Below are 12761 nucleotides of genomic sequence, written 5' to 3' on the forward strand. Positions count from 1 at the left end.
AACAATCGTGCAAATACAGCCGCCGTAAATGTTGTGATGGAGAGGTCTGTGTGGCTGGGGCGGGGGGCGGGGAGGGAGGCAAGCCTGATCCAGGTGGGAGAGAAGGGGCTTCTGGGACTTCCCGTAGCATGACAGTTGAGCCAGGAGCTGAAGGGGAAGAGAGTGGAGGAGCAGAGACTCTAGAGAATCGGTTGTCAATTTCTTCATTCCACATCTGTGTGCTTTATTACCATGGATTCTCTCAACTCATCCTCCACACAATGCTGCCGAGATGGGAAAATGGAGACCTATGTTGGCAGTGGGCACAAGCCAGTTTCTACCCTGACCACCTCTGTCTCCAGAGGGAGGGCCTTTCTGTCCCCCTCGGCCCTCAGTTCTGCTGATGAGGGTCCTCCAGGAGACGGCGCATGCCCGCCTGGTGGAGAGTCTGCAGTCCACCGCCTCTGCCTGCCCTAGCTGCCCCTGCACATCCCTAGATGGCTGGGTCAAGAAAAGGGAGGCGGGGCAGCCAGGGGAAGCGCTCCCCTGCCACTTCCAGCTCCTGCTGGCTCCTGCTGCCACTTCCAGCTTCCCCCTTTGCTGAACTCAGCGGTTTCATGATTTGCTGCCAAGCTCAAAGGTAGACGCCCCCAGGAGTGCAACCGAGGATGTCAAGCCCAAGCGTCCTCAGGCCAGATGCTTGAGGGAGGCGAGTGGGGTGCAGTGTCACAGGCAATGGAGATGGTGCCAGGACCACAGGGCTCCAGCTGTGTCTGGGCGGGCTGTCATCACCCAGTGCAGATGACAGTTTCGAAATAACATGAGGGCCGGGTGTCGCCACACCCTCCCAGGGTTCCAGAAAAAGGAGCAAACTTTGACTCTGATGCAAAATCTCTAGGTTTTATAATTTTGGCAACCAATAAAAAAACTGTTTTAAAATATGATGCCTGCCAAATAGAACAGGTTTTCAGAGCATACCCTGTTTGCAATGTCTGACTTAGGAAAATATGGTTTTCCTAGATTACTACGGGCCTCCAGTCTCCAAAGCTTGTGGAGGTCTGAGATTCACCATCTGTGCTTCTAAAATGAGAAGGAGAAAAATCAAAAAAGATTGGAGTGAGGCAACCATGTGCCAGGCACATCACCCACTGCATCTCCTTTAACCCTCAAAACAGAAGGTGGGAGTGAAACACTCAACAGACAGGAACTCTCAGCTAATTCTTGGAGTCGTTTTCCCAGGGCTCCAGAGAAAGCAAGCCCAAGACCCCAGGTTCTCCAGAACTCAAAGCTTCGTCCTACTACATTAAGTCATGTCTAATGTGGCTGCAAGTACCCTAGGCTCAGGATAGCCTGTGGCATTATCTGTTTTCCAAGAGATCACTCCTGTTTCTGGAAGAAGGCTAGAAAAACACCGAAAATATCTGCAGCGACAAGTGTGAGTTTATAGCTCCCGAAAATATCTGCAGCGACAAGTGTGAGTTTATAGCTCCCGTCTCTGCCCCTTGACAGAAGGTGTCAAGTGCTCTGTAAACACCCTCCCCTGACCTCGGGGTGGTTCCACTTCCACTTTTTTTTTTTTTTTTTGACAGGCAGAGTGGATAGTGAGAGAGAGAGAGACAGAGAAAAAGGTCTTCCTTTGCCGTTGGATCACCCTCCAATGGCTGCCACGGCTGGCGCGCTGCGACCGGCGCATCACGCTGATCCGATGGCAGGAGCCAGGTGCTTCTCCTGGTCTCCCATGGGGTGCAGGGCCCAAGCACTTGGGCCATCCTCCACTGCACTCCCTGGCCACAGCAGAGAGCTGGCCTGGAAGAGGGGCAACCAGGATAGAATCTGGCGCCCCGACCGGGACTAGAACCTGGTGTGCCGGCGCCGCAAGGCGGAGGATTAGCCTAGTGAGCCACGGCGCCGGCTCCACTTCCACTTTTTGTGCCTCATAAGGACGGGTGCAAAAGGATAGTCCGAGAATGTTTTTGCTGTGCTATTTATTGCCAAAACAGGCTGGAAACTAAATGTTTACCAATATAGTTAGCTATGTAAAGTTTGTAAAAGTGCTTTTATATTTTTATTTGAGAGGCAGAGAGAAAGAGAGAGTGAGAGAGAGAGAGAGAGAGGAAGCTCTCAATTGCCATCTCACTTCCTAATTCCCCACAACAGCTGGGGCTGGGTCAGAGCTGAAGTCAGTCCACAAATCCCATGTGGGTGTCAGGGACCCAACTACTTGAGCCATCACCTGCTGCATCCAGGAAGCTGGAACTGGGAGGTGGAGTCCAGACTGAAACCCAGGCACTCAATATTAGATGTAGGCATTCTTAACTGGCCTCTTAACTGCTGTGTCAAAGACCCACCAACTATATAAATTATGGTATATCTTGGAAAGGATATTTTATAGTTTTATTTAAAATGAGATTGAAATACATCTGTTAACATGGAGTTCTTGTCAAGTAAAAAAAAAAGGAAAGGATAAATTATGAGTAATATAATTCCATTTTTGCAAAAACATATCTATACATAGAATTTTATATATAAATAAAAATGAATATGAAAGTCTGGAATACATATGGATTATGGAAATTCATTTCAGTTTTTTTTTTGGCTTATCTGTATTCTGAAATTTTGTTTAGGTAATATGTATGTACTATTTTTATAATGAATAAAAAATAACAATAATACAAAAAAACTCTGCAGAACAAAAATGAGATTCTCAGAAAAACTGGCAAAGGACTTCTTTGCTCCAGGCTAATCCTCCTTTCCCCAAACCCCTTCAAGATGTGTTCAAATAACTATCCTTTGAAGTGCCAAGAGAGAAGCAGTCCTGATCTCTAAACCCGGACTAGTGGAGGGTCTGACTAACAGATGCATTAGGGCTTCACAGGCCAGTCCTGGACCAAGTGCAAGTTCAAGACACCAGCTCAGCTCACAGGATGTTCACCCTTAAGGAAAGCATAACCTCTAGGCACGGCGGGACAGCATGGCCAGGTAGAGAGCTGCGAGCAGTTTTGTGGAGAATGGAAGAAGCTGACTCTGGGAGAACTGATAGGAATCAGAACACAGAGGGCCTGAGTGCTGAGATGGGTCCGTTCTGTTGTGAATGCAGAGGGAGCCTTGGATGGATACTGAGAGAGGAGTGCCCCAGCAGGTCTGGGTTTTAAAAAATAAAAGTCTTACCTTATGTACATCTCTTCCCGGTTGTTATCTTTGTAGAAATTCTAGGCAGGGGAGGAAAAACAGTGATGAGCATTTTTCTTTGCAGTTTGACAAGGGTGGAGGGTATGGCAGCAGAGATAAGAGGAAGATGGCAGTGTATTTGCTGAGCACCCAGGACTCTAGCAAGACAATGACTTTGCTGAATGCAGCCAACGCTTCACAGGGTGATTCTGCTTTGAAAGCCACTCCCCTGACTCTCAGATGAGACAGAGACAGCGGAATGTCTCAAGTGCCACAGGTCAGGGGTCCAGAGGAGTTCTGTGTGGCACTGAGAGGTGGGCTGCCAAGACCGGTGCTGTCAACTTGGATAAAGTCCATTTTGAGAGGCAGCCCAGCTCCATGTCTCAAACCTCCGGCCTTGTCATCACAGGGACCTGAGTTGGCAAGTGAGTAATAGCATTCCAGCCCCTAACTCCTGAAAGAAGGAGTTGGGAGAGGATGCTGTGGCCTAGAGCATTTAAACTTGGCAATACTAGGAAGCCTGGTCCCTATTTCAGCTTTGAGGCCGTTAGACTACTGGCCACTTAGACCCTGGGCTCTAGCACCAGAGACCCTACTCCTGTTTTAAGGAGTTTGAGCCAGAAAGTTCTGGTAATGCAACCACAGGCACCTGAGGCTCAGAGAGGGTAGGTGACATGCTCTAGGGCACACAAGGCAGCAGAACCACACCAGACCTCCACTCCGCAGGCACCAGCCTCTTCCCCCGAATCCTCCCTTACCCCATTTCCCTCCACGCAGCAAAACTCATAGAGTCTCACTGCTTATGAAACTGTCCTGACCTTACTCCTTGATCTTAGTCTGACTGTTGAAAGTCAATTTATTCAACCAACTCCTCTCCTTAGAGAGAAACTGCTCAATTCCTGGAAAACCCCTTTCCATGCTCTTTATGCAAATTGGGCCTGGTGGAGTTATTAGCACTGAATTCCTTTCTGCTGTAATCAGGGTTTTTAAAGTCCCCTTAGCATTCCAGAAAATCAATGGCGATATCAAGACTATTAAAAAAAGAGTCCACTTAGGGTAAGGGGAAGTAACACAACCAAACTACAAAGATGGGCTTTGTATTTCTGGAGCACTGGGTTGGCACAGGGGTTTATGGGTGATACCACGTCCATCGTTGGCCAACTTTATTCATTGAAACCACCTTAAGGTGGGCTCACATGGAGGGAATGAAGTACCATGGCTTTGCCACCTGTCTCCTGACCTTATCACAGGACATGCAAGAAAGGCTGCTTGCTTGGGACATGGCCATGGGAGCTCACCCATAGGTGCTCATGTAATACAGGGGTTAACAGCTTGGATTTGGGATTAGCTGCTCTGATTAACCAGGTCCACAGCAATTTTCAATAAATTCTAGTTATCAGTGTTACTTCCGTGGACTGTGTGACTTCAATCCTTATATTCCCCAACAATCAAAACTTCCATCTTCCTTCTATTAGACACGTCAACTACTAGAGGACAATATTCATCATGCCCATTTCACATTTAAGAACACTGAGGCTTAGAAATGTGACTGTGACTGGCCTCAAGACACAGGGCTATCACATGACACCGCAGGGATTCAATCCCACATGTGTCTGACTTGCAAAACTCTTAGCACAGCTTCCTTATTGCTATGATCTCGATGTGGCGTTAGTGTGTCCCAAGTCGGAGGTTGGTCTTCAGTGTGGCAACCTTGAGAGCTGGTGAAGCCTTTAAGACGTGAGGCCTAGTGCAGGGTGATTAGGTCATCAGGGGCACCGCCCTTGGAAGGGGTTACTGTACTTCTCATGGGACCCTGGGCCCCAGTTAGCTCCTGCAAGAGGGATTGTTATGAAAAAGCAAGACGGGCTCCTCCTCTCTCTGGCTTTCTGTCACCCAGCATGATCTCTCCTTCTCACGCCCACCCTGCCACTGAGATGCCACCCACCATGAGGTCCTCACCAGAGCTGGATGATGCCAGCACCACGCCCCAGATCCTCCCCAACCGCGAGCTACATAAACCCATTTTATTTACAAATTACCCAGCTTCAGGAATTTTGTTACAGCACCAGAACACAGACTAATAGACCTATGAAGGGCAACAGTGAGACTGAGCGCCAGGCCCTCGGCCTCTGGTCTGACGTGGACAGAGTGGGAGCCCCGCCAGCCCCACGCACCAGCAGGTTCACAGTGCAGCTCATGCGGTTGTCCTTGCTCTCGTCCGTCATCACGCCCCTGTAGTCCAGCAGCTTCTCCAGGAGGCCTTTGACCAGGTTCACAAAGTTCTCCACCGACTTGGCAATAGCCGGGTGCTCTGCAGCACACTCCATCAGGCTGTGGGCAGAGACAGAGGGCAGTGAGTTTGCCCCAGGGGGCGGAAGACTGCACTGGGGGCCAGTGTGTGTCGGAGGGTGAGCATGTGTCAAAAGGTCCAGTGAACCCCAGTTCCCTTGATTCATGTCTTGTCTCTGTTAATGTGTGGAAGAAAAATATGCAGAAAAATGATATTAAACGGTAAGTTTATCTTGCTGCAAAAATGTTTAGAAATCTATGCATAGCTTTTTCATAATGCACATTTTCCATGAACTTTTCAAAGACCTCTCACATGCATTGATTTCAAAACCTTCTTGCATCAAAATAAACTTATCTTTTTACTCATTTCCACGAGCTTTTTGAAGTACTCTCATATTTAGAGCACATCTTATTTTTTTTCCTACCATTAGAAGGGGAAAAAATTTAAATCTGTAATTTCCCAGTGGGGGTAGTGCTGTGGGAGAAATGGTGACTTTCATAATATCACATTAAGAGTTGTACATCAGGAGGCTGGCACTGTGGCATAGCAGGAAAGCTATCACCTGTATTGTCGGCATCCCATATGGGCACTGGTTCAAGTCCTGGCTACTCTACTTCCGATTGGGAAGATTCTCTCTCTCTCCCTCTCTCTCTCTCTCTCTTTCTCTCTCCCTCCTTGCCTCTGCCTCTCTATAACTCTCAAATAAAGAAATAATAAAATTGTACATCAGCACAACTTTTGGCTAGCAAAAACTGGATTTGGATTTTCAGTTATTCATCAAAATGTCAAATGTACCTTTTCTTTGACTTGACAACTCTACTTCAGCGAGTCTGTTCTAGAGAAATTTGCCCAGAAGTATGAAAAGATATACTTATTATATTTATAGATTGCATTTAATAGTGAAATAGAACAATCTTAAAAGCTAATCAATTGGAAAATGGTTGACTAAATTAAAGTATATTGACAAAATGTGGTTCTATGAGGCCACTGAAACGTATTAGATCAATATGTTTTCACATGAAAAGGTCTATAAAATATACAGTTAAGTGAGAAAAGTCTCAGCACACTATTTACTTTTGAGTTAACTGAGTGATAGAGAGCTCACCGTGCCCCAGGTGCCATGCTAACACCTTACAACATGAACTCACTTAATCTCCTAGCACAGTTTTATGAGATGAGGCTCTCGTCCATGGGGAAACCAAGCTGTGGGAAGGTCAGCGGACTTGTGCTTGGTAGTAAATATCCACAGCCTGGCTCCAGCACGCGTATCTCAACCACCACTCACTGCATGCATGTGCAGGCACATATGACTGGCATGACATGTGGCTCAGGAGCAAAAATACTAAATTCATAACAGTGGTTGCTCCAATGGGGGTGCATAGAGGATCAAAGTCTTCCCTTTTCTCTTTAAGTAAATGTATCCTATTTACAGAGTCATTGTAAAATTAATATTCTACATTTTTAAAACAGAAAGAATGGGGTCAGCGCTGCGGTGTAGCGGGTAAAGCCACTGCCTGTAGTGCCGGCATCTCATATGGGCACCGGTCTGATTCCCGGCTGCTCCACTTCCGATCCAGCTCCCTGGTATGGCCTGAGAAAGTAGTAGTTAGATAGGCCAAGCACTTGGGCTCCTGCACACACATGAGAGACCATGAAGAAGCTCCTGGCTCCTAGCTTTGGACCGGTACAGCTCCGGCCATTGCTGCCATCTGGGGAGTGATCCAGCGGATGGAAGACCTCTCTCTCTGCCTCTCTGTAACTCTGCCTTTCAAATAAATAAATAAATCTTTAAAGACAAACGAACAAAAACAAAAGGAAGACTGTGGCATTTCTTAAGCATCTGTTAGAGGCTAGGCACTACAGTAGCCACGGTGTGGTAGGGAGGAGACCAAAACAAAAAGAATTGTGCCTACCCACAAGTGTCCTGCAGGTAGGAGGGGAAAGATAGAAAGATTAAAACTCTGATTAATGATTGCCTGCATTCGACGCCCAGTTCCAGAGTCTAGCTTCCTGCTGATTGCAAACCCCGAGAGGCAGCAGTGGCGGCTCAAGTAGCTGGATTTCTTCTGCTCATGTGGGAGACCTGATTAAGGTCCCAGCTCCATTGCAGGCACTTGAAGGAGTGAACCAGCAGATGGAAGCGTGCTCTCTCCCTCTCAAATAAATTAAAAAAAAAAAAACTGTAATGATTACTTCTTATTGATCATTTATGCTGTGCCAGACATGAATCACCTTTGCTTAAGAAATTCTCTGAGAAGTGAAGATTATTATCCCCATTTTACAGAAGAGGAAATCAAGGCTCAGAACCTTCCTACCATCACCCCGGTAGTAGCTTTAAGTGGCGACCTTGGGAATCAAGCCCACCACTGTCCAGTTTGGAGATATTTTTCCATAGAGAAACACCGCAGCGTGTCCTCAGGCACCTCAGGGAGACAGGCAGGCCACACAATCTGCTTCTAACTATATACTCTCCACAGCAATGTAAGTCCCAAGAGCTTGGAGGAGGCTGCAGGTGACAAAAAGCAAGGACTTTGGAGGGTCGTTCCTTCCCAGAAACAAAGACAGGCTGCAAGGAGGCGACATCTCAAACTGTGGTTGTGATCACACAAATCCATCTTCACCCTAGGAGAAACACCTGTGCCTGGCTCTCCACGAGAGAGGCAAATGGCCCTGGCTCGGCCACAGCTGTGCCTGCCTCCTTCTAGGACAATTCCTCCCAGCCCTTCTTCCGATCCTAATGACAATGCTACAAACCTTCCTCCTGGTGGTCGCTATGGGATTCCTCACAGCCTCCCAAGAGCAGGAGGCATCTAAGGGCTTGAACTTGGCCAGACCAGGAGTTCTCAGCCCTGGCCACACGTTGGAATCATCAGGAAGCTTTCACAAAGCCCAGTTTCCCCCTTGGGCAATGCCTTTGGAATATGTGAGTCAGGACCCAGGCAGCAGGGCCCTGAGTTTTCAGTTCTTCAGGAGATCCCTGGTTTCGTCGACAGTGCTCAGCAAGCCTCCATGGGCATGCGGATCACCTGAGCCTTGCTAATGGACTCTGATGCACAGGGGCTGAGTGAGGCTGAGAGTCTGCCTTGCTAACAAGTTCCCAGGTGATTCCATTGCTGCTGGGCCCTGGACTGCACTTCAAGAAACAAGGGTCTAGAAGAACACACTCTTGGCTTCTTTCATTTCTCTATTCTTCAGTCATGAGGCATGAGAGCTGCTCCTACTGTGTAAGACTGGTGAGATAGATGGGCAGATTGGTTAGAAATCACTCGTCCATCCACCATCCATCCTTCCATCCACTCAACACGTACGGTTGTAGAAACCAGGGATCCAGAGATTCCTAAGGAGCTGATCTAGGAGAGCACAGGTTCACAAGGAAATCAGGCACAGCTGTAGAAGTCATGCATGCTGTACACCGGGTCTTCCAAAAGGTCATGAAAAATGTGTATTACTGAAAAAAAAGAACCTGCAGGATTTGATTTTTTTTTGCGCTAAAATAAACTTTTAATTCCATTTTCCCACAAACGTCCTGAAGTATCTGCATACAAGGATACTGCTACTACTACCTATGATTTCCTGTGTTCCAGACACTGTGTAAGCCTGCTTCATTGATTGTATTGCTTAATACTCAGAAAGACTCTTGAAGGTAGGTGTTATTACAACCCTCAAATTATAGACAAGGCAAGAGGTCCGTGCACTAGGTTCTGACATCATTCCCATGAAGGTTATGCAGCTGTTCCTTTGCATTGAGCCCCACATACAGCATAGGGACAATGAAAAAGAGCTGTGGGAATCATGAGGTGATGGGGATAATTCCTCATGGGGTAGCACACTCACTCTGTGCCTCTGCTCCTGCCTGGTGGGGGCTGTGGAGGAAGCTCACACCTCCCTGGAACTGTGTGCACTCAGCCTGGGAGGGCTTTGGAGGGAGGCACCCAGGCCCTCACCCTCTGTCGGTACTGCTGGAACTGGTCTTTATTCCTTTATCATGCCTCCTGGTTGATGGGTCCTCTTCCAGCTACTGAATTGGCTTGGGTAGGTCCTAGGCTCTGTGCTCTGTCCTGTTCTGTCTTCTAGCCCCCTTACCACTTCTAGAAATGTTCCCAGGCATGGAATGCAGGAATTACTCCATCTCATTACTCCACCCAATGTGAGACACAAACTTTAGGACAGATATGGGCTGAAGGAGAACAGGGAGTGCTTTGGAGAACAGGGAGGACTGTGGTGTTATGAAAGGTTGTATAGGGGCCAGTGCTCTGGCGCAGAGAGTTAAAGCCCCAGCCCACAGTGCCGGCATCCCATATGGGCACTGGTTCGAGTTCCAGCTGTTCCACTTCTGATCCAGCACTCGGCTATGCCCTGGGAAAGCAGTAGAAGATGGCCCGAGTCCTTGGGCCCCTGCACCCATGTGGGAGACCCGGAAGAAGCTCCTGGCTCCTGGCTTTGGATGGGGGAAGATCTGGCTGTTATGGTCATTTGGGGAGTGAACCAGCAGAAGAGAAGACCTCTCTCTTTCTCTGTCTCTGGCTCTACCTCTCTCTGTAACTCTGTCTTTCAAATAAATATAAATCTTTAAAAAAAAAAAAGAAAAAAAGAAAGGTTGTATAGCTTGTACACTGCACTAGGGCACATGAAGACTGAAATTCAGCCCCACTCCATGTCCTAAGCAAGGGAAGGTCTGTTCTATTCACCAAAGTACCATCCAGTTACCAAGCCTTGACCAGAGAACTGAAGCTGCCAGTGGAGGCCCTGAGTGAGGAGCTGAGAGGGAGGAATAGAGACGATTTGCCTGCAGGATAATGATGCGTAGGCTCAAGGCTTCAAATAACTACCTTGCTATCCACCTGAACAACAACAGTAATAATTAGTATTTTATTTTCAATAATGTAATAATTACTGCTGGATTGCCTACAAGGTGTCAAAAAGTATGCTAATAAAATAAAACAGATGATACAGCACACTTGACATAACTTTTCTCGCTCGGCCCCAACAACAACTCTAAAAGCTGGATAATATGTTTATCTTCAATGTGCAAATAAGGAAACTGAGGCTCAGAAAGACAAAGGAAAGAGTGGGGACAGGCGCCCATCGGTCATTCTGATGAGGCCCTGACTCCTCATGTTGGGCTTGATTAGTTCTGGGTAAAAAAAAAAAAATCATTCACACCTCTGGCTCAGGAGAAAAATAATGAGCTGCCTTTCACTTCCTCGGCCTCGGAGGACTCCTCAGTTATAAATGACCAGGAAGGATTTGCAAATCCCGCTGAGAATCTCCGGATAGCCACAGAGCCCCATCCGTGTACAGAAGTGGAGACGGCCAGCGTCATGCACCGATCACTTCCGGTCAAGATTTAGATTTTCCTTTTCAGAACTTTAAGACAAACAGTGTCCCGGGCAGAACCTCATTACTGCCCTTGGACAATCGCTCCTGCTATCCACTGAAAGGGCAGATGCTGGGTTTCTCCTGGCAGTGGGGCAGCATTTGCTTTCTGGGTGTGGGGTGAGGGCTGTGCACAGTGCCAGAGGGGCAGAGGCCACACTGCCTGGGGCCCTGCTCTGCCCTCTGGGCTCTGACTGGCTGAGCAGGGTAAGGGAGGATCCTCGTGGGGGTCAGAGCCAGGCCCCACGTATGCTTTTGTTATTACCTCTAAAATAGTCAACAATGGTTGAGGAAAGAGTCACAGGAATCCGAGGCTACACAGTTAGGGGGCGGATTTGGGAGATCTAGGCTACATTCCTAAGGCTTGCGGGAGGGCCTTGCTGGGGGAGGGGCAGGCATCAAGCTGCCAAGGACAGAAACTGGGAGTCAGGCCGAGAGGCTGAGGACATTTATTAAGCATGTACCTGCTGTGTGCCGGATGCTTTATAATTATTCTGTCTTCAGAAGAACCATGGGGGCTCATTATTCGCATCATATAAATGGGGGGATACTGAAGCCAGAGATGAGATGGGATTGGCCCAAAGTTGTGCAGCTGCTACGTGGTGGAGCCAGAATTAAAACCCAATGTCTCTCTCCAAAGATGCACCACATCATTAACCACCAGGAAACGCAAATCAAAACCGCAATGAGAAACCACTTCACACGCCACCCTCGCACCCCTTCCAGAATGGGTATATCAGGAAGACAGTTCTTAACCAAGGATAGGGGGGCAGCATTGTGGCACAGTGGGTAAAGCCATAGATAGCTGTGACACTGCCAGTCCCATATGGGTGCCGGTTCAAATCCTGGCTGCTCCACTTCTGATCCAGCTCCCTGCTAATGTGCCTGGGGAAGGTAGTGGAAGATGGTCCAAGTGGAAGATGCACTCACATGGGAGACCCAGATGGAGCGCCTGGCTCCTGGGTTTTGGTTTTGGCCTGGCCCAGCCTTAGCATTGCAGCCATCTGAGGAGTGAACCAGCAGATCGAATATAGCTCTCTGTCTCTGTCTCGCCCTCTTTCTCTCTGTAACTCTGACTTTCAAATAAATAAATACACTTTAAAAAAAAAAAAAAGGATGTGGGGAATTGGAACTCTGAGACATTGCTACTGGGAAGGTGTATGGGGCTGCCATTTGGGGAAATAGCCTGGTGGCTTCTCAGTAGGTTAAACAAAGAATGACCAGGTGGCCCAGAAATTCCAAGAGAACTGTAAGCGTACGAAGGTACCTCAAAAAGTTTGTGGAAAGAGTGTCCAACGAGAAAACTATGCATAGATTTTAGTTTTTTTTGCTCCCAAGGTTAGTGCTGGGGTCTGGGAATGCAAAATGGAGCAGGATTCTGTGTCTGCCTTTTAGGAATGCTCAGGAGAATTCAAACAAACTTTCAATTCCAATTTTCTGAACATTTTAATTTACTCTCATACTTCACACAAAAATTTGTATATGCTTGCTCAAATAGAAAATACCCTCACAGCCAGAAAGTTGGGAACACTCAGTATCTATCAACCAATTAATGAATAAACAAAGTGGAATATACCCAACCGGTAGAATATTATTTGGCAAAAGAAGAAATTAAGTATTTTTTTAAAAGTTTATTTATTTATTTGAAAGTCAGAGTTACACAGAGAGAGGAGAGTCAGAAAGAGAGAGGTCTTCCACCTGCTGGTTCACTCCCCAATTGACCGCAACAGGCAGAGCTGTGCCAAACTGAAGCCAGGAGCCAGGAGCTTCCTCCGGGTCTCCCACATGGGTGCAGGGGCCCAAGGACTCGGGTCATCTTCTACTGCTTTCCCAGGCCATAGTAGAGAGCTGGATAGGAAGTGGAGCAGCCGGGTCTCGAACCAGCATCCATATTGGATGCCGGTGCTTCAGGCCAGGGCATTAACCCGCTGAGCTACAGCGCTGGCCC

The 12761-nt window shown here is 47.7% G+C and overlaps 1 protein-coding gene across 1 annotated transcript in view; it reads right to left on the reverse strand.

Moving 5' to 3' along the window:
* Positions 1–12761, reverse strand: part of DOCK2 (dedicator of cytokinesis 2) — a 439395-nt gene that overhangs the window by 40762 nt on the left and 385872 nt on the right. Inside the window, exons 35-36 of the mRNA XM_062189655.1 lie at positions 5322–5478; positions 3148–3188 (exon numbers count right to left, since the gene is read on the reverse strand). Coding sequence (XP_062045639.1) covers positions 3148–3188; positions 5322–5478 — 198 coding nt within the window. The remainder of the gene's footprint in view (positions 1–3147; positions 3189–5321; positions 5479–12761) is intronic.

This window comes from Lepus europaeus, chromosome 4 (assembly GCF_033115175.1).
Source record: "Lepus europaeus isolate LE1 chromosome 4, mLepTim1.pri, whole genome shotgun sequence".
NCBI lineage: Eukaryota > Metazoa > Chordata > Mammalia > Lagomorpha > Leporidae > Lepus > Lepus europaeus.